Here is a 26,313-nt window from a genome sequence, read left to right on the forward strand (position 1 = left end):
GAGGGCCCCCATTAACTCAGATACCTATTAGGACATATGAAAATTGATTTTCTAAACTGGACAACCCCAAGTTTGTCATAGACTTAAAAATGTGGCCATCATAATCAATTACTTTTAAAAACAGAATACTCAGGGACTTAAATGAAAATAAATTTCCCACAATACGAATATGTTTTTCCATGAAAAACTATTAATACTATATAGTGGGAAAAATGTCTGAGAAAAATGCAACGATAGTCAACAAATCATAAGTATAGCCAGTAGAACACCAATAGCGTTTTCCCACTCTTAAATTGCTATCATAGGAACACATTAATTACTTGCCAAGGAAATTACCAGCAGGTTAACATATACACAACACTACAACAATATTGGTCATTTTCAGAGAAAACTATTCCAACAGATTTGACTCCACTGGATGTGGCCATAGAACTTCTCAGTATTTCCTAACTCAATAAATTGTACTAGATGCTTCATTATCGGCTGTTATATAAATACATCATCAATCAGTTTGGTATTGTAAAGTAATCTTTTATTATTCTCTTATTTCACTCTAGGGATGAGATGCCAAATATTGATGATGATCAAGTTGGAGGTTCTAAGCTTTTGGAAACTGAAAGTATGAATGAAAAAGATGAAGGTATTACTGAAGAGGATAAGAAGAGGTGAGGCTTTGCTTCAAATTTTGGTTTAGAAATAAAGATTTTGTTTATTTATTTTTTTTACACATTATATCTGTATTCAGCTCCCTCATAAATCTGTAGATGGTCTGATGCACAGCCGAGTGTTGTTTTATAGTTTTTTTTGTCTTTTCCTATGTGACCAAACTTGGTCCAGTTTATTATACGGTATTGTTTTACTAAAGTCCGATGTATACAAAAAACTGCTACCAGCAGAGAAATTCCTCTTAATCCAACTGACAATGATGACTAGATAAATAAATAAATGGACAAACTTTATTGTGCTTATATAAAGCAAAAGGACTGACTACACTTAATGGTTAAAATTGATAACATCTCCTCCGTTTGAGGTATGAATGAGCTGTGCACATTAGACCATGTGTGTGTGTGCTATAATCGGTAATGCTCGGCGGCTGCAGACCAGCGAGTCAAACAGACATCATATGTAAAGAGCAACGGAGGTTCATATTAGATTTAAAATGGTGAGTATCAGAGCCCCCCCGACATGTTTCTCTGTACTAAACAGCCTCCTCAGGGGTTCAGGGGCTTAATGGCAGCGCGCCGAAAAAACACTGCTCTATTAAGCTGTTCGAAAGGAACAGCTGAAAATCAAGCCAGCCAATCACATGCCGGCGCTACGGCCAAGCCTCCCATCGGGCCTGATCGACATTGCGGCGGGCCAATTGATGACTCCCACCGGAGGCCAATCAGAGAGCACAACGGCTCTATCCAATGGTTTGTGAAGGGGAGAAAAATCCTCCCATCTCTTCTGACGGATGCAAGAGGCATCCAATCGAGGAAGGATCACGGCGGGGCAATGACATGTGTCCGCCCCCCGTGTATGATAAAATACTACGTCCCCTTATCGGTTATGTTATACAAGTGCACATAAGTACATGCAGTACATGCAGCAGTACATTAGAAGACAGGCAGCCAGGCAATTCTAATATGATTGTGCAAGGTCCACTGAGTCTCTTCGTGGGCCAGATATAGACAAATGATGTAATGGCACTCTGAGGGACGGGCCGGCAAATGAATATAGTATTGATCAGTGGCCAGATGTCAGCACTGTGCATCGACATAAATACAGACATAAAGCACGCTATCACTAATGACACAATAAAAAACACTGGGTAGTCAGAACCACTGTATCATTGTGTTTCTGAAAGTATGTAAATCACAGTAACTATTCAGTCAGGAACGCACAAACTAATCCACAGCACATTCCAAAAGGTGTAGTGTACATATTTATAATAATAATAATATGCCCAACCGAAAGACAGGCATGTACACTTTCGAACAGCTTAATAGAGCAGTGTTTTTTCGGCGCGCTGCCATTAAGCCCCTGAACCCCTGAGGACGCTGTTTAGTACAGCGAAACATGTCGGGGGGGCTCTGATACTCACCATTTTAAATCTAATATGAACCTCCGTTGCTCTTTACATATGATGTCTGTTTGACTCGCTGGTCTGCAGCCGCCGAGCATTACCGATTATAACACACACACACATGGTCTAATGTGCACAGCTCATTCATACCTCAAACGGAGGAGATGTTATCAATTTTAACCATTAGGTGTAGTCAGTCCTTTTGCTTTATATAAGCACAATAAAGTTTGTCCATTTATTTATTTATCTAGTCATCATTGTCAGTTGGATTAAGAGGAATTTCTCTGCTGGTAGCAGTTTTTTGTATATATTGGTCTTTATTCCTACCAACTGTCAGGGTCGTTTTCTTTCTCTGTACTAAAGTCCGATGCACACGACCGTATTTTTGGTTCGCAATTATGGACCCATTCATTTCTATGGCAGACTGACACACCTTCCTGTATATTTACAGGAAGGTGTCCGGGCCGTAGGAACATTCCATAAAAAATAAGACATGTCCTATTTCAATTTTTTTTATTTTACGGACCGTGCTTCTATAGGTTTATCATGGAAGCACAGCCCGCAAATGCGGACGACTGTACGCGGAAATCTGTGCCCGTAATCACGGGCACGGTCATGTGCATGGTGTCTAACTTTCTGAGGCTTCAGTCACACATGAGCCAAAAGTATGGTAGTTGTACACTACCGTTCAAAAGTTTGGGGTCACCCACACAATTTTGTGTTTTCCATGAAAACTCACACTTATATTTATCAAATGAGTTGCAAAATGACTAGAAAATATAGTCAAGACATTGACAAGGTTAGAAATAATGATTTTTAGTTGAAATAATAATTTTATCCTTCAAACTTTGCTTTCGTCAAAGAATACTCCATTTGCAGCAATTACAGCATTGCAGACCTTTGGCATTCTAGCTGTTAATTTGCAGAGGTAATCGGGAGAAATTTCACCCCATGCTTCCAGAAGCCCCTCCCACAAGTTGGATTGGCTTGATGGACACTTCTTGCGTACCATACGGTCAAGCTGCTCCCACAACAGCTCTATGGGGTTGAGATCTGGTGACTGCGCTGGCCACTCCATTACAGATAGAATACCAGCTGCCTGCTTCTTCCCTAAATAGTTCTTGCATAATTTGGAGGTGTGCTTTGGGTCATTATCCTGTTGTAGGATGAAATTGGCTCCAAACAAGCGCTGTCCACAGGGTATGGCATGGCGTTGCAAAATGGAGTGATAGCCTTCCTTATTCAAAATCCCTTTTATCTTGTACAAATCTCCCACTTTACCAGAACCAAAGCAACCCCAGACCATCACATTACCTCCACCATGCTTGACAGATGGCGTCAGGCACTCTTCCAACAACTTTTCAGTTGTTCTGCGTCTCACAAATGTTCTTCTGTGTGATCCAAACACCTCAAACTTCGATTCGTCTGTCCATAACACTTTTTTCCAATCTTCCTCTGTCCAATGTCTGTGTGCTTTTGCCCATATTAATCTTTTCCTTTTATTAGCCAGTCTTCACTGTAGACGTTGACACTGGCGATTTGCGGGTACTATTTAATGAAGCTGCCAGTTGGGGACCTGTGAGACGTCTATTTCTCAAACTAGAGACTCTAATGTACTTGTCTTGTTGTTCAGTTGTGCAGCGGGGCCTCCCACTTCTCTTTCTACTCTGGTTAGAGCCTTTGTGCGCTGTCCTCTGAAGGGAGTAGTGCACACCGTTGTAGGAAATCTTCAGTTTCTTGGCAATTTCTTGCATGGAATAGCCTTCATTTCTAAGAACAAGAATAGACTGTCGAGTTTCACATGAAAGCTCTCTTTTTCTAGCCATTTTGAGAGTTTAATCGAACCCACAAATGTAATGCTCCCGATTCTCAACTAGCTCAAAGGAAGGTCAGTTTTATAGCTCCTCTAAACGGCAAAACTGTTTACAGCGGTGCTAACATAATTTCACAAGGGTTTTCAAGTGTTTTCTAATCATCCATTAGCCTTCTAACACAGTTATCAAACACAATGTACCATTAGAACACTGGAGTGATGGTTGCTGGAAATGGGCCTGTATACACCTATGTAGATAATGCATTAAAAACCAGACATTGGCAGCTAGAATAGTCATTTAGCACATTAACAATGTATATAGTGTATTTCTGATTAATTTAATGTTATCTTCATTGAAAAAACTGTGCTTTTCTTTCAAAAATAAGGAGATTTCTAAGTGACCCTAAACTTTTGAACGGTAGTGTATAAGTGAAACTTCACCACTATTGCACCAAAGATAACGTGTTATACATGTGGTTTTGCTGCATGGCATTAAAAAATAAAATTTTTGCTATTCCCGATTACACACGATTGTGTGATGTAATAATTAAGTGCTGAGCAGCCTGGCTGATATAATAGGATTAACATTACTATTAGTCTGCTCGCTGACATGGTGCACTTCACTTATATATGTAACTGGCACCTTTAAGATGCTTTATCCGTGTGGAATTGTAATACTAGGCAGTCTTAGATGTAAGCGAAACAAACATAATGCAAACAATATTTTCTTTCTTATTTTGGAATGCCCCCTGTGAACATATTTCCATGATGATTTTACAGTACAAACATATCAGAAGATGAGGTTCCAGACCAGCCGGTGGATCAAACAGTGACAGACGACCAGGAAGAAACTGATCTGAACATCGTACTTTATGAAGACAGGTAACATGATTGCTGATATTGGCAAGAGACACTGATAAGAGAATAATAAAAGATTACATTACAATACCAAACTGATTGATGATGTATTTATATAACAGCCGATAATGAAGCATCTAGTACAATTTATTGAGTTAGGAAATACTGAGAATTTCTATGGCCACATCCAGTGGAGTCAAATCTGTTGGAATAGTTTTCTCTGAAAATGACCAATATTGTTGTAGTGTTGTGTATATGTTAACCTGCTGGTAATTTCCTTGGCAAGTTTCAAGACTTCAAGATCAATAGCAGAATTTAGATGGAGCATCTCTCCTAGACAGATCTCTTAGGGCATTTTAAAGATTCCTTGATATTTTTTTTAATTAGTACCAATTGCATCCACTTAAATCTCCTCTAAAGTGCGCATCGAAGGACTGGAAAATGACTTGCCACATGTCCCTTTATAAGTGAGTCCTATTATACAATTCCCTCCAGCCATGAGACCTTAAAAATAGGAAGAGACCTCTCTATAAAGAGTGAGAGGTTTGGGGCTCAACCCTGGCATTTCGGGCAGGGGGACATTGGGTGCAATTACACCTATTAGCATTAGCCTTCATCTAAACAGAACTTGTCCTGTGGCTTGTTTTTTTTTAATATATAAATTGTATTCAGTTTTCAACATAAATTCATATAAGATAGATCGTACAAACAGATCACACATAGATTATAGCATGTACTTAAAGAGGCTCTGTCACCAGATTTTGCAGCCCCTATCTGCTATTGCAGCAGATCGGCGCTGCAATGTAGATTACAGTAACGTTTTTATTTTTTAAAAACGAGCATTTTTGGCCAAGTTATGACCATTTTTGTAGTTATGCAAATGAGGCTTGCAAAAGTCCAAGTTGGTGTGTTTAAAAGTAAAAGTCCAAGTGGGCGTGTATTATGTGCGTACATCGGGGCGTGTATTATGTGCGTACATCGGGGCGTTTTTAATACTTTTACTAGCTGGCCGTTCTGATGAGAAGTATCATCCACTTCTCTTCAGAACGCCCAGCTTCTGGCAGTGCAGACACAGCCGTGTTCTCGATAGATCACGCTGTGACGTCACTCACAGGTCCTGCATTGTGTCAGACGAGCGGGGACACATCGGCACCAGAGGCTACAGATGATTCTGCAGCAGCATCGCGTTTGCAGGTAAGTAGCTACATCGACTTACCTGCTAACGCCGATGCTGCTGCAGAATCAACTGAAGCCTCTGGTGCCGATGTGTCCGACAAGATGCAGGACCTGTGAGTGACGTCACAGATCTGCACTGCCAGAAGCTGGGCGTTGTGTAGAGAAGTGGATGATACTTCTCTTCAGAGCGCCCAGCTAGTAAAAGTATTAAAAACGCCCCGATGTACACACATAATACACGCCCACTTGGACTTTTACTTTTAAACACACCCACTTGGACTTTTACAAGCCTCATTTGCATAACTACAAAAATGGTCATAACTTGGCCAAAAATGCTCGTTTTTTAAAAATAAAAACGTTACTGTAATCTACATTGCAGCGCCTATCTGCTGCAATAGCAGATAGGGGCTGCAAAATCTGGTGACAGAGCCTCTTTAACATCACAAAATGTCTCCATTCTCCCTCCTTTCTATGTGTATTTAATAATTTAAAAAAAACCTGCCCTAACCCTCCGGCCAAGCCTTCTTCAAAAGCTACAGAATTACTGTTATTTAATATCAGCTTTGAATAGATTACATTTTGGGGAATATAGTGAGGAATCCTGATCATACGTTTGCAAAGATATATTGAAAGCATGTGGAATCTGATTCCATGCTTGTTCCCTCCAGTTTTCGAATCGAAGCGCTCTCTCTTTCTGGCAGTTTAACCCATTAGATGCCGCTGTCAAAAGCGACAGCGGCATCTAATGTGTTTGACAGAGGCAGGGAGCTCCCTCTGCCACGCCATTGGCACCCCCGCAAAGAAATCGTGGGGTGCCGTTGGGTTTCCATGGCAGCCGGGGATCTAAAAAGGCCACCAGGCCTGCCTTCAGCAGCTGCCTATTAAGCCATGCCAGAGGCATGGCCTAATAGATTGCCTGTCAGTATTTCACTGACAGGCAATATTGCTTTGGTATACCAAAGTGTACCAAAGCATTATATAAATGATCAGCAGATCGCATGGTGAAGTCCCCTAGTGAGACAAAAAAACAAAATGTAAAAGCAGTTAAATAAATTTTATAAGAAAAAAAAAACAGATTACTGTAAAAATATTTTTTCCCCCCCAAAAAGTAGTTTGATTTAGTAAAAGTGTAAAAAAAATAAGTAACATACACATATATGGTATCACCGTGATCGTGATAGTTAACGGATTGATTAAGCCGCCGGGTGAACGGCGTCCAAAAAAACGCCGCAAAAGACAATGGCAAAATTCCTTTTTTTCACCCATTCCCACCATAAAAAATAAAATTAAAGTTAATAAATAAGTCTCATGTACCCCAAAATACTACCAATGAAAACTACATCTTGTCCCTTATATGGCTATGTCGACGGAATAAAAGTTACGATTCTTAGAATGCAACAGTGAAAAAACAAAAAATAATCCTTGTTCATTAACGCACAAAATGGCCTGGTCATTAAGGGGTTAATTATACTTCCATAAATATCATCCATAGATGTTATTCCCATGCTCCTAGTCCATTTTCTTGAAATGGAATCTTCTACGTTGGATTTAAACATAATTTCATTCAATTTTGCATATAAATTAGAAATTTTATTTCTACTTCCCCCTATTGTCATCAGTTCTTTAAATTTCACCCCTATCTTTATTTTATCTTCTAGTTGTGCCAATTTATTTAAGGAATTACAGACCCTTATGTATTGTAAATACTGACCTGTAGCTAAATTACATTAATTCTGAGTCTCTGCAAAATACAAAAATGTACCTGTGAAACTTATATTATCTTTTGGGAATTTTATGCCCTTATTTAACCACATAATTTGTGTAGATTTATCAATTATGAGATTAACCCCTGGATGGGCTCCTATGTTAGTATCTAGGTCGAAATAGATATTCAGGTCATATTTCTTTCTTATTAATTTCCAAATTGCGATTGTATCCCTAAAATGTAACATTTTCTGCTGTGGCTGTGTTAAGGGAACAATGGATGGCATTGTCATTTTTATAGGTAGAACTACTGCCATAGCACCCACAGTAACTGATCTGGGGCAAAGCACTGAGGGGGTCTGCTCAGGAGCATGGGCATTCCTACATTACATTGCCGAGTATCACACTGGGAAGTGGCGGACCACTGCTCAATTGCACTTCACCACCCAGTATGGGGACGAGACACGGGACATGTAATTGAGCCATGGTACTGTATAGAGAGAAGTTCAGAGATAAGATGATCAATGAATGCTCCGGCTGGGCTGACGAAGATTAATGCCAATACTGAGGGGCTGGCATATTATGGGTCCCTCCCAGGTCTTCATTCCTACTCTTAGCTGCCACATGCTGCTACAGACATATTGACCCTCATAGGCAGCAGTATTTATCAACAATGACAAGCTTGGGAAGAGGGGGATTAGTGTGAAGCTTTGTATCTATAGATGGTGACAAGTGAGAGGTTCCACATAAAGTGCTCAAACAGTGTTATATACAGTTATTACAAAATGTAAACCAACAAGAAAAAATAAGAATGCAATGGTGTGCTATGGGGACCCTAAATTTGGTTTAGAAAATCCAGTTTCAATCACCCTATTAGGGAAGTCTGAAGATGGAACGGACTTTACTATTAGCCAGACTAGAGAGAGCAAACAAAGAGTGTCTCTCACTCTGGAGGACCGGACATGTCCATGCTTAACGTGGACAGCCCATTGATTTCAATGAGAACAGTAAAAGCTTCATTTCCTCTGCGGTGGTGCTGCAGAGAATTTCTGGGTCGCAAGGTTTCCCCACATATTTCAGCTGGCCTCTGGGAGTCCTGTAATAATCTTGTCGAAAGACCGTTCCAACAAAAAGAAATTAGCCAAAGTGGAAAACCTCTTTAATCATACATTAACTTATTTTGACTTTGCAATGTGGTGAAGTCTGCGCACACAAGCTCCATTCATAGTTCATTTCTGTAATTTCTTTTATAGCACAATTACTATATGAAAAGAAAATGCGAAAGCTGTAGTTCAGTCTGATCCACAGCCGAGTGTTGTTTTACAGTTTGTTTGGTCTTTTCCTATGTGACCATACTTGGTCCAGTTTATTATAAGGTATTGTATTACTAAGGTCCGATGCACACGACCGTATTTTTTGTTCGCAATTACGTACCCATTTACTATTATGGCTGACTGACACACCTTCCTGTATATTTATGGGAAGGTGTCTGGGCCGTAGAAACCTTCCATAAAAAATAAGACATGTCCTATTTCTATTTTTTTAATTTTACGGACTGTGGTCCTATAGGTTTATCATGGAAGCACAGCCCGCAAATGCGGACGTCTGTCCACGGAAATCCGTGCACGTAATCACGGGCATGGTCGCGTCCATGGGGCCTAACTTTCTGAGGCTTCATTCACACATTAGCCAAAAGTATGATAGTTGTATAAGTGAGACTTCACCATTATTGCACCAAAGATAACTTGTTATACATGTGGTTTGGCTGCAGGGCATTAAAAATAAAATTTTTGCCACTCCCATTTACACACGATTGTGTGATGTAATAAGTAAGTGCTGGGCAGCCCGGCTGATATAATAGGATTAACATTACTATTAGTCTGCTCGCTGACATGGTGCACTTCACTTATATATGTAACTGCCACCTTTAAGATGCTTTATCCGTGTGGAATTGTAATACTAGGCAGTCTTAGATGTAAGCGAAACAAACATAATACAAACAATATTTTCTTTCTTATTTTGGAATGCCCCCTGTGAACATATTTCCATGATGATTTTACAGTACAAACATATCAGAAGATGAGGTTCCAGACCAGCCGGTGGATCAAACAGTGACAGACGACCAGGAAGAAACTGATCTGAACATCGTACTTTATGAAGACAGGTAACATGATTCCTGTTATTGGCAAGAGACACTGATAAGAGAATAATAAAAGATTACATTACAATACCAAACTGATTGATGATGTATTTATATAACAGCCGATAATGAAGCATCTAGTACAATTTATTGAGTTAGGAAATACTGAGAATTTCTATGGCCACATCCAGTAGAGTCAAATCTGATGGAATAGTTTTCTCTGAAAATGACCAATATTGTTGTAGTGTTGTGTATATGTTAACCTGCTGGTAATTTCCTTGGCAAGTTTCAAGACTTCAAGATCAATAGCAGAATTTAGATGGAACATGTCTCCTAGACAGATCTCTTAGGGCATTTTACAGATTCCTTGATATTTTTTTTAATTAGTACCAATTGCATCCACTAAATCTCCCTTAAAGTGCTCATCAAAGGACTGGAAAATGACTTGCCACATGTCCCTTTATAAGTGAGTCCTATTATACAATTCCCTCCAGCCATGAGACCTTAAAAATAGGAAGATACCTCTCTATAAAGAGTGAGAGGTTTGGGGCTCAACCCTGGCATTTCGGGCAGGGGAACATTGGGTGCAATTACACCTATTAGCATTGGCCTTCATCTAAACAGAACTTGTCCTGTGGCTTGTTTTTTTTTATATATAAATTGTATTAGGTTTTCCACATAAATTCATATAAGATAGATCGTACAAACAGATCACACATAGATTATAGCATGTACTTAACATCACAAAATTTCTCCATTCTCCCTCCTTTCTATGTGTATTTAATAATTTTAAAAAAACCTGCCCTAACCCTCCGGCCAAGCCTTCTTCAAAAGCTACAGAATTACTGTTATTTAATATCAGCTTTGAATAGATTACATTTTGGGGAATATAGTGAGGAATCCTGATCATACGTTTGCAAAGATATATTGAAAGCATGTGGAATCTGATTCCATGCTTGCTCCCTCCAGTTTTCGAATCGAAGCGCGCTCTCTTTCTGGCAATTTAACCCATTAGATGCCGCTGTCAAAAGCGACAGCGGCATCTAATGTTTTTGACAGAGGCAGGGAGCTCCCTCTGCCACGCCATTGGCACCCCCGCAAAGAAATCGTGGGGTGCCGTTGGGTTTCCATGGCAGCCGGGGGCCTAAAAAGGCCACCAGGCCTGCCTTCAGCAGCTGCCTATTAAGCCATGCCAGAGGCATGGCCTAATAGATTGCCTGTCAGTATTTCACTGACAGGCAATATTGCTTTGGTATACTAAGTGTACCAAAGCATTATATAAATGATCAGCAGATCGCATGGTGAAGTCCCCTAGTGAGACAAAAAAACAAAATGTAAAAGCAGTTAAATAAATTTTCTAAGAAAAAAAAAACAGATTACTGTAAAAATATTTTTTCCCCCCCAAAAAGTAGTTTGATTTAGTAAAAGTGTAAAAAAAATAAGTAACATACACATATATGGTATCACCGTGATCGTGATAGTTAACGCATTGATTAAGCCGCCGGGTGAACGGCGTCCAAAAAAACACCTCAAAAGACAATGGCAAAATTCCTTTTTTTCACCCATTCCCACCATAAAAAATAAAATTAAAGTTAATAAATAAGTCTCATGTACCCCAAAATACTACCAATGAAAACTACATCTTGTCCCTTATACGGCTATGTCGACGGAATAAAAGTTAAGATTCTTAGAATGCAACAGTGAAAAAACAAAAAATAATCCTTGTTCATTAACGCACAAAATGGCCTGGTCATTAAGGGGTTAATTGTACTTTCATAAATATCATCCATAGATGTTATTCCCATGCTCCTAGTCCATTTTCTTGAAATGGAATCTTCTACGTTGGATTTAAACAGAATTTCATTCAATTTTGCATATAAATTAGAAATTTTATTTCTACTTCCCCCTATTGTCATCAGTTCTTTAAATTTCACCCCTATCTTTATTTTATCTTCTAGTTGTGCCAATTTATTTAAGGAATTACAGACCCTTATGTATTGTAAATACTGAGCTGTAGGTAAATTACATTAATTCTGAGTCTCTGCAAAATACAAAAATGTACCTGTGAAACTTATATTATCTTTTGGGAATTTTATGCCCTTATTTAACCACATAATTTGTGTAGATTTATCAATTACGAGATTAACCCCTGGATGGGCTCCTATGTTAGTATCTAGGTCGAAATAGATATTCAGGTCATATTTCTTTCTTATTAATTTCCAAATTGCGATTGTATCCCTAAAATGTAACATTTTCTGCTGTGGCTGTGTTAAGGAAACAATGGATGGCATTGTCATTTTTATAGGTAGAACTACTGCCATAGCACCCACAGTAACTGATCTGGGGCAAAGCACTGAGGGGGTCTGCTCAGGAGCATGGGCATTCCTACATTACATTGACGAGCATCACACTGGGAAGTGGCGGACCACTGCTCAATTGCACTTCACCACCCAGTATGGGGACGAGACACGGGACATGTAATTGAGCCATGGTACTGTATAGAGAGAAGTTCAGAGATAAGATGATCAATGAGAGCTCCGGCTGGGCAGACAAAGATTAATGCCAATACTGAGGGGCTGGCATATTATGGGTCCCTCCCAGGTCTTCATTCCTACTCTTAGCTGCCACATGCTGCTACAGAAATATTGACCCTCATAGGCAGCAGTATTTATCAACAATGACAAGCTTGGGAAGAGGGGGATTAGTGTGAAGCTTTGTATCTATAGATGGTGACAAGTGAGAGGTTCCACATAAAGTGCTCAAACAGTGTTATATACAGTTATTACAAAATGTAAACCAACAAGAAAAAAAAAAAAATGCAATGGTGTGCTATGGCGTCCCTGAATTTGGTTTAGAAAATCCAGTTTCAATCACACTATTAGGGAAGTCTGAAGATGGAACGGACTTTACTATTAGCCAGACTAGAGAGAGCAAACAAAGAGTGTCTCTCACTCTGGAGGACCGGACATGTCCATGCTTAGCGTGGACAGCCCATTGATTTCAATGAGAACAGTAAAAGCTTCATTTCCTCTGCGGTGGTGCTGCAGAGAATTTCTGGGTCGCAAGGTTTCCCCACATATTTCAGCTGGCCTCTGGGAGTCCTGTAATAATCTTGTCGAAAGACCGTTCAAACAAAAAGAAATTAGCCAAAGTGGAAAACCTCTTTAATCATACATTAACTTATTTTGACTTTGCAATGTGGTGAAGTCTGCGCACACAAGCTCCATTCATAGTTCATTTCCGTAATTTCCTTTATAGCACAATTACTATATGAAAAGAAAATGCGAAAGCTGTAGTTCAGTCTGATCCACAGCCGAGTGTTGTTTTACAGTTTGTTTGGTCTTTTCCTATGTGACCATACTTGGTCCAGTTTATTATAAGGTATTGTATTACTAAGGTCCGATGCACACGACCGTATTTTTTGTTCGCAATTACGTACCCATTTACTATTATGGCTGACTGACACACCTTCCTGTATATTTATGGGAAGGTGTCTGGGCCGTAGAAACCTTCCATAAAAAATAAGACATGTCCTATTTCTATTTTTTTAATTTTACGGACTGTGGTCCTATAGGTTTATCATGGAAGCACAGCCCGCAAATGCGGACGTCTGTCCACGGAAATCCGTGCACGTAATCACGGGCATGGTCGCGTCCATGGGGCCTAACTTTCTGAGGCTTCATTCACACATTAGCCAAAAGTATGATAGTTGTATAAGTGAGACTTCACCATTATTGCACCAAAGATAACTTGTTATACATGTGGTTTGGCTGCAGGGCATTAAAAAATAAAATTTTTGCCACTCCCATTTACACACGATTGTGTGATGTAATAAGTAAGTGCTGGGCAGCCCGGCTGATATAATAGGATTAACATTACTATTAGTCTGCTCGCTGACATGGTGCACTTCACTTATATATGTAACTGCCACCTTTAAGATGCTTTATCCGTGTGGAATTGTAATACTAGGCAGTCTTAGATGTAAGCGAAACAAACATAATGCAAACAATATTTTCTTTCTTATTTTGGAATGCCCCTGTGAACATATTTCCATGATGATTTTAAAGTACAAACATATCAGAAGATGAGGTTCCAGACCAGCCGGGGGATCAAACAGTGACAGACGACCAGGAAGAAACTGATCTGAACATCGTACTTTGTGAAGACAGGTAACATGATTGCTGATATTGGCAAGAGACACTGATAAGAGAATAATAAAAGATTACATTACAATACCAAACTGATTGATGATGTATTTATAGAACAGCCGATAATGAAGCATCTAGTACAATTTATTGAGTTAGGAAATGCTGAGAAGTTCTATGGCCACATCCAGTAGAGTCAAATCTGTTGGAATAGTTTTCTCTGAAAATGACCAATATTGTTGCAGTGTTGTGTATATGTTAACCTGCTGGTAATTTCCTTGGCAAGTTTCAAGACTTCAAGATCAATAGCAGAATTTAGATGGAGCATCTCTCCTAGACAGATCTCGGACATTTTACAGATTCCTTGATATTTTTTGAATTAGAACCAATTGCATCCACTTAAATCTCCTCTAAAGTGCTCATCGAAGGACTGGAAAATGACTTGCCACATGTCCCTTTATAAGTGAGTCCTATTATACAATTCCCTCCAGCCATGAGACCTTAAAAATAAGAAGAGACCTCTCTATAAAGAGTGAGAGGTTTGGGGCTCAACCCTGGCATTTCGGGCAGGGGAACATTGGGTGCAATTACACCTATTAGCATTGGCCTTCATCTAAACAGAACTTGTCCTGTGGCTTGTTTTTTTTTATATATAAATTGTATTAGGTTTTCCACATAAATTCATATAAGATAGATCGTACAAACAGATCACACATAGATTATAGCATGTACTTAACATCACAAAATTTCTCCATTCTCCCTCCTTTCTATATGTATTTAATAATTTTAAAAAACCTGCCCTAACCCTCCGGCCAAGCCTTCTTCAAAAACTACAGAATTACTGTTATTTAATATCAGCTTTGAATAGATTACATTTTGGGGAATACAGTGAGGAATCCTGATCATATGTTTGCAAACATATATTGAAAGCATGTGGAATCTGATTTCATGCTTGTTCCCTCCAGTTTTTGAATAGAATCGCGCTCCGTTTCTGTCAGTTTAACCCATTAGATGCCGCTGTCAAAAGCCACAGCGGCATTTAATGTGTTTGACAGAGGGAGGGAGCTCCCTCTGCCACCCCATCGGCGCCCCCGCAAATAAATCGTGGGGCGCCCTTGGGTTTCCATGGCAGCTGGGGGCCTAAAAGGGCCACCAGGCCTGCCTTCAGCAACTGTCTATTAAACCATGCCAGAGGTATGGCCTAATAGATTGCCTGTCAGTTCGACACTGACAAGCAATATTGCTTTGGTATACTAAGTGTACCAAAGCATTATATAAGTGATCAGCAGATCTCATGGTGAAGTCCCCTAGTGAGACAAAAAAACCAAAATGTTAAAGCAGTTAAATAAATTTTATGAAAAAAAACAAAAAACAGATTACTGCAAAATATAAAACCACTTTTTTCCTAAAAAGTAGTTTTATTTAGTAAAAGTGTGAAAAAAATAAGTAACATACACATAGATTACCGCGATAGTTAACGCATTAATTATACAGCCGGGGGAACGCCGTCCAAAAAATAAACCATAAAAACAATGGCAAAATTCCTTCTTTTCTCCCTTTTACACCATAAAAAATATTGATTGACTTTAATTTTAAGTCTCATGTGCCCCAAAATACTACCAATGAAAACTACATCTTGTCCCTTATACGGCTATGTCGACGGAATAAAAGTTACGACTCTTAGAAAGCAACAGTGAAAAAACAAAAATAATCCTTGTTCATTAACTCACAAAATGGCCTGGTCATGAAGGGGTTAACTATGTTATTCCCATGCTCCTGGTCCATTTTCTTGAAATGGAATCTTCTACGTTGGATTTAAACATAATTTCATTCACTTTTGCATATATAGTAGAGATTTTATTTCTACTTCTCCCTATTGTCATCAGTTCTTTAAATTTCGCCCCTATCTTTATTTTATCTTCTAGTTGTGCCGATTTATTTAAGGAATTACAGACCCTTATGTATTGTAAATACTGAGCTGTAGGTAAATTACATTAATTCTGAGTCTCTTCAAAATACAAAAATTTACCTGTGTTACTTATATCTTTTGACAGTTTTATGCCCTTATTTAACCACATAATTTGTGTAGATTTATCAATTATGAGGTTAACCCCCGGATGGACTCCTATATTAGTATCTAGGTCAAAATAGATAGGCAGGTCATATTTCTTTCTTATTCATTTCCAAATTGCGATTGTATGCCTAAAAAGTAACATTTTCTGCTGTGGCTGTGTTAAGGAAACAATGGAGGGCATTGTAATTTTTATAGGTAGAACTACTGCCATAGCACCCACAGTAACTGATCTGGGGCAAAGCACTGAGGGGGTCTGCTCAGGAGCATGACCTTGACGAGCATCACACTGGGAAGTGGCGGACCACTGCTCAATTACACTTCACCACCCAGTATGGGGACGAGACACGGGACATGTAATTGAGCCATGGTACTGTATAGAGAGAAGTTCAGAGATAGGATGATCAATGAGTGCTCTGGCTGGGCAGACGAAGATTAATGCCAATACTGAGGGGCTGGCATATTATGGGTCCCTCACAGGTCTTTATTCCTACTCTTAGCTGCCACATGCTGCTACAGACATATTGACCCTCATAGGCAGCAGTATTTATCAACAATGACAAGCTTGGGAAGAGGGAGATTAGTGCGAAGCTTTATATCTATAGATGGTGACAAGTGAGAGGTTCCACATAAAGTGCTCAAACAGTGTTATATACAGTTATTACAAAATGTAAACCAACAAGAAAAAATAAAAATGCAATGGTGTGCTATGGCGTCCCTAAATTTGGTTGAGAAAATCCAGTTTCAATCACCCTATTAGGGAAGTCTGAAGATGGAACGGACTTTAGTATTAGCCAGAGTAGAGAGAGCAAACAAAGAGTGTCTCTCACTCTGGAGGACCGGACATGTCCATGCTTAACGTGGACAGCCCATTGATTTCAATGAGAACAGTAAAAGCTTCATTTCCTCTGCGGTGGTGCTGCAGAGAATTTTTGGGTCGCAAGGTTTCCCCACATATTTCAGCTGGCCTCTGGGAGTCCTGTAATAATCTTGTTGAAAGACCGTTCCAACAAAAAGAAATTAGCCAAAGTGGAAAACCTCTTTAATCATACATTAACTTATTTTGACTTTGCAATGTGGTGAATTCTGCGCACACAAGCTCCATTAATAGTTCATTACTGTCATTTCTTTTATAGCACAATTACTATGTGAAAAGAAAATGCGAAAGCTGTAGATAAGTGAAACAGTAAAGCTGGCCATATACTTTAGGGGGGCACCCTTATGGCCGACGGCATCACTAGCAGCCGCTGTGGCTGCTGCAGTGGTAGTGATGCCACTGAGAGAAGAAGCATGGGCACTTCTGAAACAAGCAGGGGAAGGAAGCCAGCCTAGCACCCGCTTTCACCTGCTAGAGTGATGCGCCCTGTGGAATGGCACAGGTCGCACTCCCCTACGGGCGGCCCTGACTATGACCAAGTATTACATGACCACCTATGCATTGTACCTCGGCTGCATCTACCTTCATAGAGAGTCATACAGAGATTTTTCAGTCGGATTCTAAGCCAAGTATAATATATACAGTATCCGTCAATGCCATTGTATTTTAAACCAACTTGTGGTGTTATTGTTTGTCACACATTTCCTACTGACAAACCTAGAAAATTTTATAATACGTTTATTAATCATTTTAAAAAAGAAAACATATAAATAGGAGCAGTTTATTATATGTTTAATGAGCTTCTATTACCCTAACCCTTTAAAAGGAGGCCCTCTACTATAAAAAAAACAAATACTGTTTAATAGTACAGTCATTGTGTATGTATCTGGTACATATTGTCTTCTCTGTACCACACGGTCTTTTATATTTGTTACAATGTGCAATACAATAAAATAATAATACAATAATTGGAAAAGAAGAATTCACTGCACGGATACTCAAGAGTTTGTACTACATTGCTTCTAATTTACATTTATACAATCTATGAACTTGGGTAACAATCAAATATAAAATCAAATACTTAATAACATAACTTTAATGTGAAGAAGTCCAGCTCCAGCTTTTATTTACACCGATCTCTGTAGATAGCAAATTTTAAATCGAACATCTCTAATATATGCACGTGATTTAAGGGTTAGATATATTTTCTTTTTATTTATTTATTTTGCTTGAATTCCACTATATGATTTTTTGGGGGGGGGAATTAATAAAGTTTTTAAAAAAAATGACACCATTGTTATTTCCATAAATATGACAGATAGGCAGCAACAAACTGTGCGATTATGTTTCAAGGAAAGCCGAGTGACAATCAATAAGGCCACTAGTCCTGCGGAGCTTCCCATAGTGTTGAACAGCAAATTTTAGCAGTAATACACCCCAGTCACCTAGCAGTGTTACTATTTGGGTATGTTCACACGCAGCCAGGGCCGCCATCAGGGGGGTATTAGGGGTACTTATGTAAGGGGCCCGGCCAGTGGCCCGCGGCATTAGGGGGCCTGTGTCCCTCCGCCGGCACGGGCCCCCACCATGGCCGGAAGCTCCGCTAGCAGCCGCTGTGGCTGCTACAGCGCGACGCCACTGAACACTACAGCAGAGCAGGGAGGTATCTCCCCGCTCTGCCATTAAACAAAAGACATGTATCCCCTATCCACAGGACAGGGGATACATGTGTGATCGCTGGCACTGATAGGGAGAACGGGGGACTGAAAGTCCCCTGAAGTTCTCTATCACAAACCTCTGACTTCCGGGGTCTGTGTCGGCAGCTCCGTAGAAATGAATGGAGCGCCGGTCGCGCTTGTGCGCATGCGTGACCAGTGCTCCTTTCATTTTTATTGAGCTGCGCAGACGCCGGAAGTCAGAGGTTAGTCATGGAGAACTTCAGGGGACCTTCGGTCCCCCGTTCTCCCTATCTGCCAGCGATCACACATGTATCCCCTATCCTGTGGATAGGGGATACATGTCTTTTGTAGGACACACTGTAGGTCAGATTTTTTTGGGGGGGTTGGGGCTGCATGGCGTTACCTACAGGGGGGCTGCATAGCGTTACCTACAGGGGGGGCTGTATGTCGTTACCTACAGGGGGGCTGTATAGCGTTACCTACAGGGGGTGCTGTATAGCGTTACCTACAGGGGGGGCTGTATAGCGTTACCTACAGGGGGGGCTGTATAGCGTTACCTACAGGGGGGGCTGTATAGTGTTACCTACAGGGGGGCTGTATGGCGTTAGCGCCATATAGCCCCCTCTGTAGATAACGCCATACAGCGCCCACTGTAGAGAACGCCATACAGAGTTCCCCCTGTAGATAACACCATACATCCCCCTTTGTAGATAACGCCATACACCCCCCCGTAGAGAATGCCATACAGCCCCCCTGTAGAGAACTCCATACTGCCCCCTCTGTAGAGAACTCCATACAGCCCCCTCTGTAGAGAACTCCATACAGCCCCCTCTGTAGAGAACGCCATACATCCCCCACTGTAGAGAACGCCATACAGTCCCCACTGTAGAGAACGCCATACAGACCCCCTTGTAGAGAACGCCATACAGACCCCCTTGTAGAGAACGCCATACAGCCCCCACTGTAGAGAATGCCATACAGACCCCTTGTAGAGAACACCATACAGCCCCCTTTGTAGATATCTACAGAGGGGGCTGTATGGCGTTATCTACAGAGGGGGCTGTATGGCGTTATCTACAGGGGGGACTCTGTATGGCGTTATCTACAGAGGGGGCTGTATGGCGTTCTCTACAAGGGGGGCTGTATGGAGTTCTCTACAGAGGGTGCTGTATGGCGTTAAAGTGGTATGTAAGAAAGTTTGTTACAATGTATCAGTCAATCATCTGTGAGCTAAACGCAGCAACAGCACAAACCCCTTTCCTGTGCCGGACTCCAGGCAGATGGCTCTTATCTACACTGATACATTGTAACAAGACCATCAGCTGTGAAAGTAATAAGCCAGGACTGGTTTTAATGTTCTCATTCACAGACAGCAGGCAGAGATCTTGAAAATCATGAGGAACTGAAGCAGGAAGACAGAAAGCTGCAGAGTGTCATTATACAGTAGGCTGGGCTGCTGCACCACTCGCAGGGAATTTATACGTGTAAGGCTATGTTCACACGGAGTATTTTGACTAGTTTTTTGACGCGGAAACCGCGTCGCAAAACTCGTCAAAAACGATCCGAAAATGCCTCCCATTGATTTCAATGGGAGGCGTCTGCGTCTTTTTCCCGCGAGCAGTAAAAGGGGGGCCCGGAAAATTTAGCCGTATGGGGCCCTGAAATTCCTGATGGCGGCCCTGCACGCAGCATAAACACTGCAGATTTTCCACAACGGATTTCATTGCTGAACATCCGCAGTGTATTACAGTAGCAGCGGAGTGGATGACATTTAGACTAATCTCATCTGCACCTTGCGGAAAAACATTAATTGACTTGCGATGAGGCTTTTTTAATCTGCAGCATGTCAATTTATGCTTCAGAATCACTTATTTTCTGTTACAGGTTTTCACTTTGACAACTGAGAAGAGGTTAAGTATGAACTTTTTTTTTTTTTTTCTTTCAACCAACTTTCTGCATCGGAGATTACGCCTGAAAAACTGCACCCCAATTTGGTGCGGTTTTTCTGGTCGATATTCCTCCGGGTTCCAGGGATGGATACGCTGTGTTCTTTTACGCAGCGTATCCACCCTGTATGAACATAGCCTAGAGAGTGCAGTGGTAGCGATCGCACTGGGGTCCTAGATCTTAAGAGGACCCAAATGGTCCCTCTGCCCAGAGGCGTAACTTGAAGCTCATGGGCGCGAATGTTAATGGTAACAGAGCCCCCCCCCCCCCATCTACCATGAGCAGATTATAATACTGGTGCCTTCTTATGTGGCATTGGGGACAATTTAAAGTTACATCTCTGATCCCTCACTACCATACAGCTGCATAAATGCACTTAATTGCAAGTAAAAAGTCTTGAAATCAAGGGAAAAGCCTGTATAGGAGTTGTAATGGCAGTAATATTTGGTGTCATTACTCCGTTTTCGTAAAAACAGTTAGACTATATACGATAGTAAAAACATAGTTATATTTTTATTGTGCAACATCCCGGTAAAGGAAGAGAACATCCAAGGAATTTTTACATTATGAACGGAGAAACATAATAGAATAAACACATAATACAGAACAGCGTCACACATGAGATGGTTAAAGGTATAGTCAAAATCTAGAAAAATTAACAATAAATAATAACTGGGCAAAGCCAGATTAGAAAGAGGCCTAGTATGAGTAGATGGAGACCGTTTATTTTACAGGGTGACAAGTACATAAAAGTTATTTACAGCCTTCAATATGGCTGCTACTTTCGTCCCCAGTTACCCAGACATAAAAGCAGCTCTAAAGCCAAACAATTTTATTAATAAATGCCTGCTTTGTAGGGCTGCTTTCATCTAGCCAGTGGCCACCGTCAGCTTACCGGGTTCCATAGTCATGAGATCCTCTACATACCCCAGCACACAAACAAAAGGAGTAATGTCAAGAAAACATGGTAAAGCCTGTAAATGATAGCTACCACCCTACGCCAGAAACTTTCCAGGTCAGGGCAAGACCGGTGCACATGTAATATACCAACAGGATCAATTTGACACCGTGGACATGACGCATCAGGCCTAACGCCTATGTCATATAGAAGCTGGAAGGTCTTGTAAACCCTATGTAAAAGGTATAAGTAGGAGAGCTTATGAGCCTCACTCAAGGACAGCTCTAACTAGAAGTTCTTGCCATTGAGCATCTTCCAATGGCCCCATCTCTCCTTGCTTCTCACTGTATATTTAGTTAGCACCAGATTCAAAAGAGCCCTGGATCTTCGAGCAATGTTGTTAAAAAAGATAATGGGTAAGATTGAACTGTTTCTTGCCTAAGTTAGCAAAGGCTCACACCACGTTTTTGCATCCTGTTAAAAAATATTGGTTTTGTCCAATTTTGAAACAATTTTACCTTTAACACCTTCCCGTCATTTGACGTACATGTGCGTCATTGTCAGCACGGTCTTCCTGCAAAATGTTGTACATGTACAGAACACGGGTTGCCATCAGCAGTGGGTGTTAGCTGTAACATACAGCTAACACTGCTGCAAAATCCGGGATCGGAGCTAGTTCCGATTCCCAGGTATTTCACCCCTCAAAAGCTAAAGTCAATAGCGACCGCAGCACCTTAATGATTGACAGAAGGAGGGGTCTCGCTCTGGATACAATCGGCACCTCAGGATGCATTCGCAGGGGAACGATGGGTTTATATGGCAATAAGGATATCTAACCATGGTCTCCAGGTCCACTATGTATGGAAGCCTATTAGGCCCTGGAGATCCCATCTTTAAGTCCTCTAGCGGAACTGAAAGTAAAAACATTTTATTTTTATTTTTTTAAGAAAACAAAATTACAATTTCAAGTAAAAAAAAATATATATATCTTTTACCATTAGGAAGTTTTTGTTTTATTATTCAAAAGTTATTACAAGGGTCCCTTGACAATAAACTTATCACAAAGTTTCTCCCTGTTAAAAAAAAACATTATATAAATTGGCTGCGCAAAACAGGATAGGCCCTCCAGAACGAGAGAGACTCTTTTTAGCACCTCTCCACGAGATGAGGATCCTGAACAGAGGGCCCCCATTAACTCAGATACCCATTTGGACATATGAAAATGGATTTTCTAAACTGGACAAACCCAAGCTTGTCATAGACTTCAAAATGTGGCCATCATAATCAATTACTTTTAAAAACGGAATACTCGGGGACATAAATGAAAATAAATTTCCCACAATACGAATATGTTTTTCCATGAAAATCTATTAATACTATATAGTGGGAAAAATGTCCGAGAAAAATGCAACGATGGTCAACAAATCATAAGTATAGCCAGTAGAACACCAAAAGCGTTTTCCCACTCTTAAATTGCTATCATAGGAACACATTAATTACTTGCCAAGGAAATTACCAGCAGGTTAACATATACACAACACTACAACAATATTGGTCATTTTCAGAGAAAACTATTCCAACAGATTTGACTACTGGATGTGGCCATAGAACTTCTCAGTATTTCCGAACTCAAAAATTGTACTAGATGCTTCATTATCGGCTGTTATATAAATACATCATCAATCAGTTTGGTATTGTAAAGTAATCTTTTATTATTCTCTTATTTCACTCTAGGGATGAGATGCCAAATATTGATGATGATCAAGTTGGAGGTTCTAAGCTTTCGGAAACTGAAAGTATGAATGAAAAAGATGAAGGTATTACTGAAGAGGATAACAAGAGGTGAGGCTTTGCTTCAAATTTTGGTTTAGAAATAAAGATTTTGTTTATAATTTTTTTTACACATTATATCTGTATTCAGCTCCCTCATAAATCTGTAAATGGTCTGATCCACAGCCGAGTGTTGTTTTACAGCTTGTTATATCTTTTCCAATGTGACCAAACTTAGTCCAGTTTATTATAAGGTATTGTTTTACTAAAGTCCGATGCACACGACCGTATTTTTGTTTTGCAATTATGGACCCATTCATTTCTATGGCTGACTGACACCTTCCCGTATATTTAAGAGAAGGTGTCCGGGCCATAGAAACCTTCCGTAAAAAATAAGACATGTCCTATTTAATTTTTTTTATTTTACAGACCGTGCTCCTATAGTTTATCATAGAAGCACAGCCCGCAAACGCGGACGACTGTCCGCGGAAATCCGTGCCCGTAATTATGGGCACGGTCATGTGCATGGGGCCTAACTTTCTGAGGCTTCAGTCACACATGAGCCAAAAGTATGATAGTTGTATAAGTGAGACTTCACCACTATTGCACCAAAGATAACTTGTTATACATGTGGTTTTGCTGCAGGGCATTAAAAAATGAAATTTTTGCCATTCCCGTTTACACACCTACCATTTAAGAGGGGGTGACTGCTTAGTTTTACGATTATGTGATGTAATAAGTAAGTGCTGAGCAGCCCGGCTGATATAATAGGATTAACATTACTATTAGTCTGCTCGCTGACATGGTGCACTTCACTTATATATGTAACTGGCACCTTTAAGATGCTTTATCTGTGTGGAATCGTAATACTAGGCAGTCTTGGATGTAAGAGAAACAAACATAATGCAAACAATATTTTCTTTCTTATTTTGGAATGCCCCCTGTGAACATATTTCCATGATGATTTTACAGTACAAACATATCAGAAGATGAGGTTCCAGACCAGCCGGTGGATCAAACAGTGACAGACGACCAGGAAGAAACTGATCTGAACATCGTACTTTGTGAAGACAGGTAACATGATTGCTGATATTGGCAAGAGACACTGATAAGAGAATAATAAAAGATTACATTACAATACCAAACTGATTGATGATGTATTTATATAACAGCCGATAATGAAGCATCTAGTACAATTTATTGAGTTAGGAAATACTGAGAAGTTCTATGGCCACATCCAGTAGTCAAATCTGTTGGAATAGTTTTCTCTGAAAATGACCAATATTGTTGTAGTGTTGTGTATATGTTAACCTGCTGGTAATTTCCATGGCAAGTTTCAAGACTTTAAGATCAATAGCAGAATTTAGATGGAGCATCTCTCCTAGACAGATCTCTTAGGGCATTTTACAGATTCCTTGATATTTTTTGAATTAGAACCAATTGCATCCACTTAAATCTCCTCTAAAGCGCTTATCGAAGGACTGGAAAATGACTTGCCACATGTCCCTTTATAAGTGAGTCCTATTATACAATTCCCTCCAGCCATGAGACCTTAATAATAGGAAGAGACCTCTCTATAAAGAGTGAGAGGTTTGAGGCTCAACCCTGGCATTTCGGGCAGGGGAACATTGGGTGCAATTACACCTATTAGCATTGGCCTTCATCTAAACAGAACTTTTCCTGTGGCTTGTTTTTTGTTTTTTTTTAATATATAAATTGTATTAGGTTTTCAACATAGATTCATATAAGATTGATCGTACAAACAGATCACACATAGATTATAGCAAGTACTTGACATCACAAAATGTCTCCATTCTCCCTCCTTTCTATATGTATTTAATAATTTAAAAAAAACCTGCCCTAACCCTCCGGCCAAGCCTTCTTCAAAAGCTACAGAATTACTGTTATTTAATATCAGCTTTGAATAGATTACATTTTGGGGAATATAGTGAGGAATCCTGATCATATGTTTGCAAAGATATATTGAAAGCATGTGGAATCTGATTTCATGCTTGTTCCCTCCAGTTTTTTAATCGAAGCACGCTCCCTTTCTGGCAGTTTAACCCATTAGATGCCGCTCTCAAAAGCGACAGCGGCATCTAATGTGTTTGACAGAGGGAGGGAGCTCCCTCTGCCACCCCATCGGCGCCCCCGCAAATAAATTGTGGGGCGCCGTTGGATTTCCATGGCAGCCGGGGGCCTAAAAGGGCCACCAGGCCTGCCTTCAGCAACTGTCTATTAAGCCATGCCAGAGGCATGGCCTAGTAGATTGCCTGTCAGTTCTACACTGACAGGCAATATTGCTGTAATGTTGGGGTAGGGAGACAGACAGATGAGCCCTAATCTACCCGCCACTCAGTCCCTGCCTACTTGCACGGCCCGTCCTAGGCGACGGCGTACAACTGGGCGACGGTCCCTACGCTCAACATGTGTACGACAGACAAACAGACAAGGGTACACAGAAGCTAAGGGAAATGGGGCAGTTACCCACGGCAACACCGTGATCAACAGGAGTAGTGAACTAGCCGAGTCAAACCAGGAGTGTACGAGGTACCAAACGCAGAGCAGGAGCGTAGTCAGTAAAGCCAAGGTCAAAATGAAGCAAGGTCAATAATAATAGCAGGAGCAGCAGGGCTAGGAAACAGGAAAGAATCACAGGCAAAGACAAGCAGGAAATTAAGGTATAAATAGACCGAGGGCGGGAGCTAGAACCGTCTGGCCAGGCTGTGATAGGTTCTCCCATTCCTGACCCTACCAGCCTGAGTGGTAGCAGATCGAGTCACTCTATCAGACCTAGGAGCAGGTGCAGACTGATTAACCACGGGCGTCGACACAGAAGCTGTGTATGGCAGATCCTTTACAATTGCTTTGGTATACTAAGTGTACCAAAGCATTATATAAATGATCAGCAGATCGCATGGTGAAGTCCCCTAGTGAGACAAAAAAACTAAATGTAAAAGCAGTTAAATAAATTTTATGAAAAAAAAACAAAAAACAGATTACTGTAAAGATAAAACCACTTTTTTCCTCAAAAAGTAGTTTTATTTAGTCAAAGTGTAAAAAAAAATAAGTAACATACACATATATGGTATCACCGCAATAGTTAACGCATTAATTAAACAGCTGGGTGAACGGCGTCTAAAAAATAAACCGCAAAAAACAATGGC

At 40.3% G+C, this 26,313-nt stretch overlaps 1 protein-coding gene across 1 annotated transcript in view; it reads left to right on the forward strand.

Moving 5' to 3' along the window:
* Positions 1–562: 562 nt before the first annotated feature.
* Positions 563–26,313, forward strand: part of LOC142761324 (uncharacterized) — a 40,749-nt gene continuing 14,998 nt past the window's right edge. The window contains exons 1-5 of the mRNA XM_075864511.1: positions 563–665; positions 4,662–4,763; positions 9,682–9,783; positions 13,827–13,928; positions 24,119–24,220. Of these exons, the coding sequence (XP_075720626.1) occupies positions 565–665; positions 4,662–4,763; positions 9,682–9,783; positions 13,827–13,928; positions 24,119–24,220 (509 nt within the window). The 5' untranslated portion in view covers positions 563–564. The remainder of the gene's footprint in view (positions 666–4,661; positions 4,764–9,681; positions 9,784–13,826; positions 13,929–24,118; positions 24,221–26,313) is intronic.

This window comes from Rhinoderma darwinii, chromosome 4 (genome assembly GCF_050947455.1).
Source record: "Rhinoderma darwinii isolate aRhiDar2 chromosome 4, aRhiDar2.hap1, whole genome shotgun sequence".
NCBI classification, from domain to species: Eukaryota; Metazoa; Chordata; class Amphibia; order Anura; family Rhinodermatidae; genus Rhinoderma; species Rhinoderma darwinii.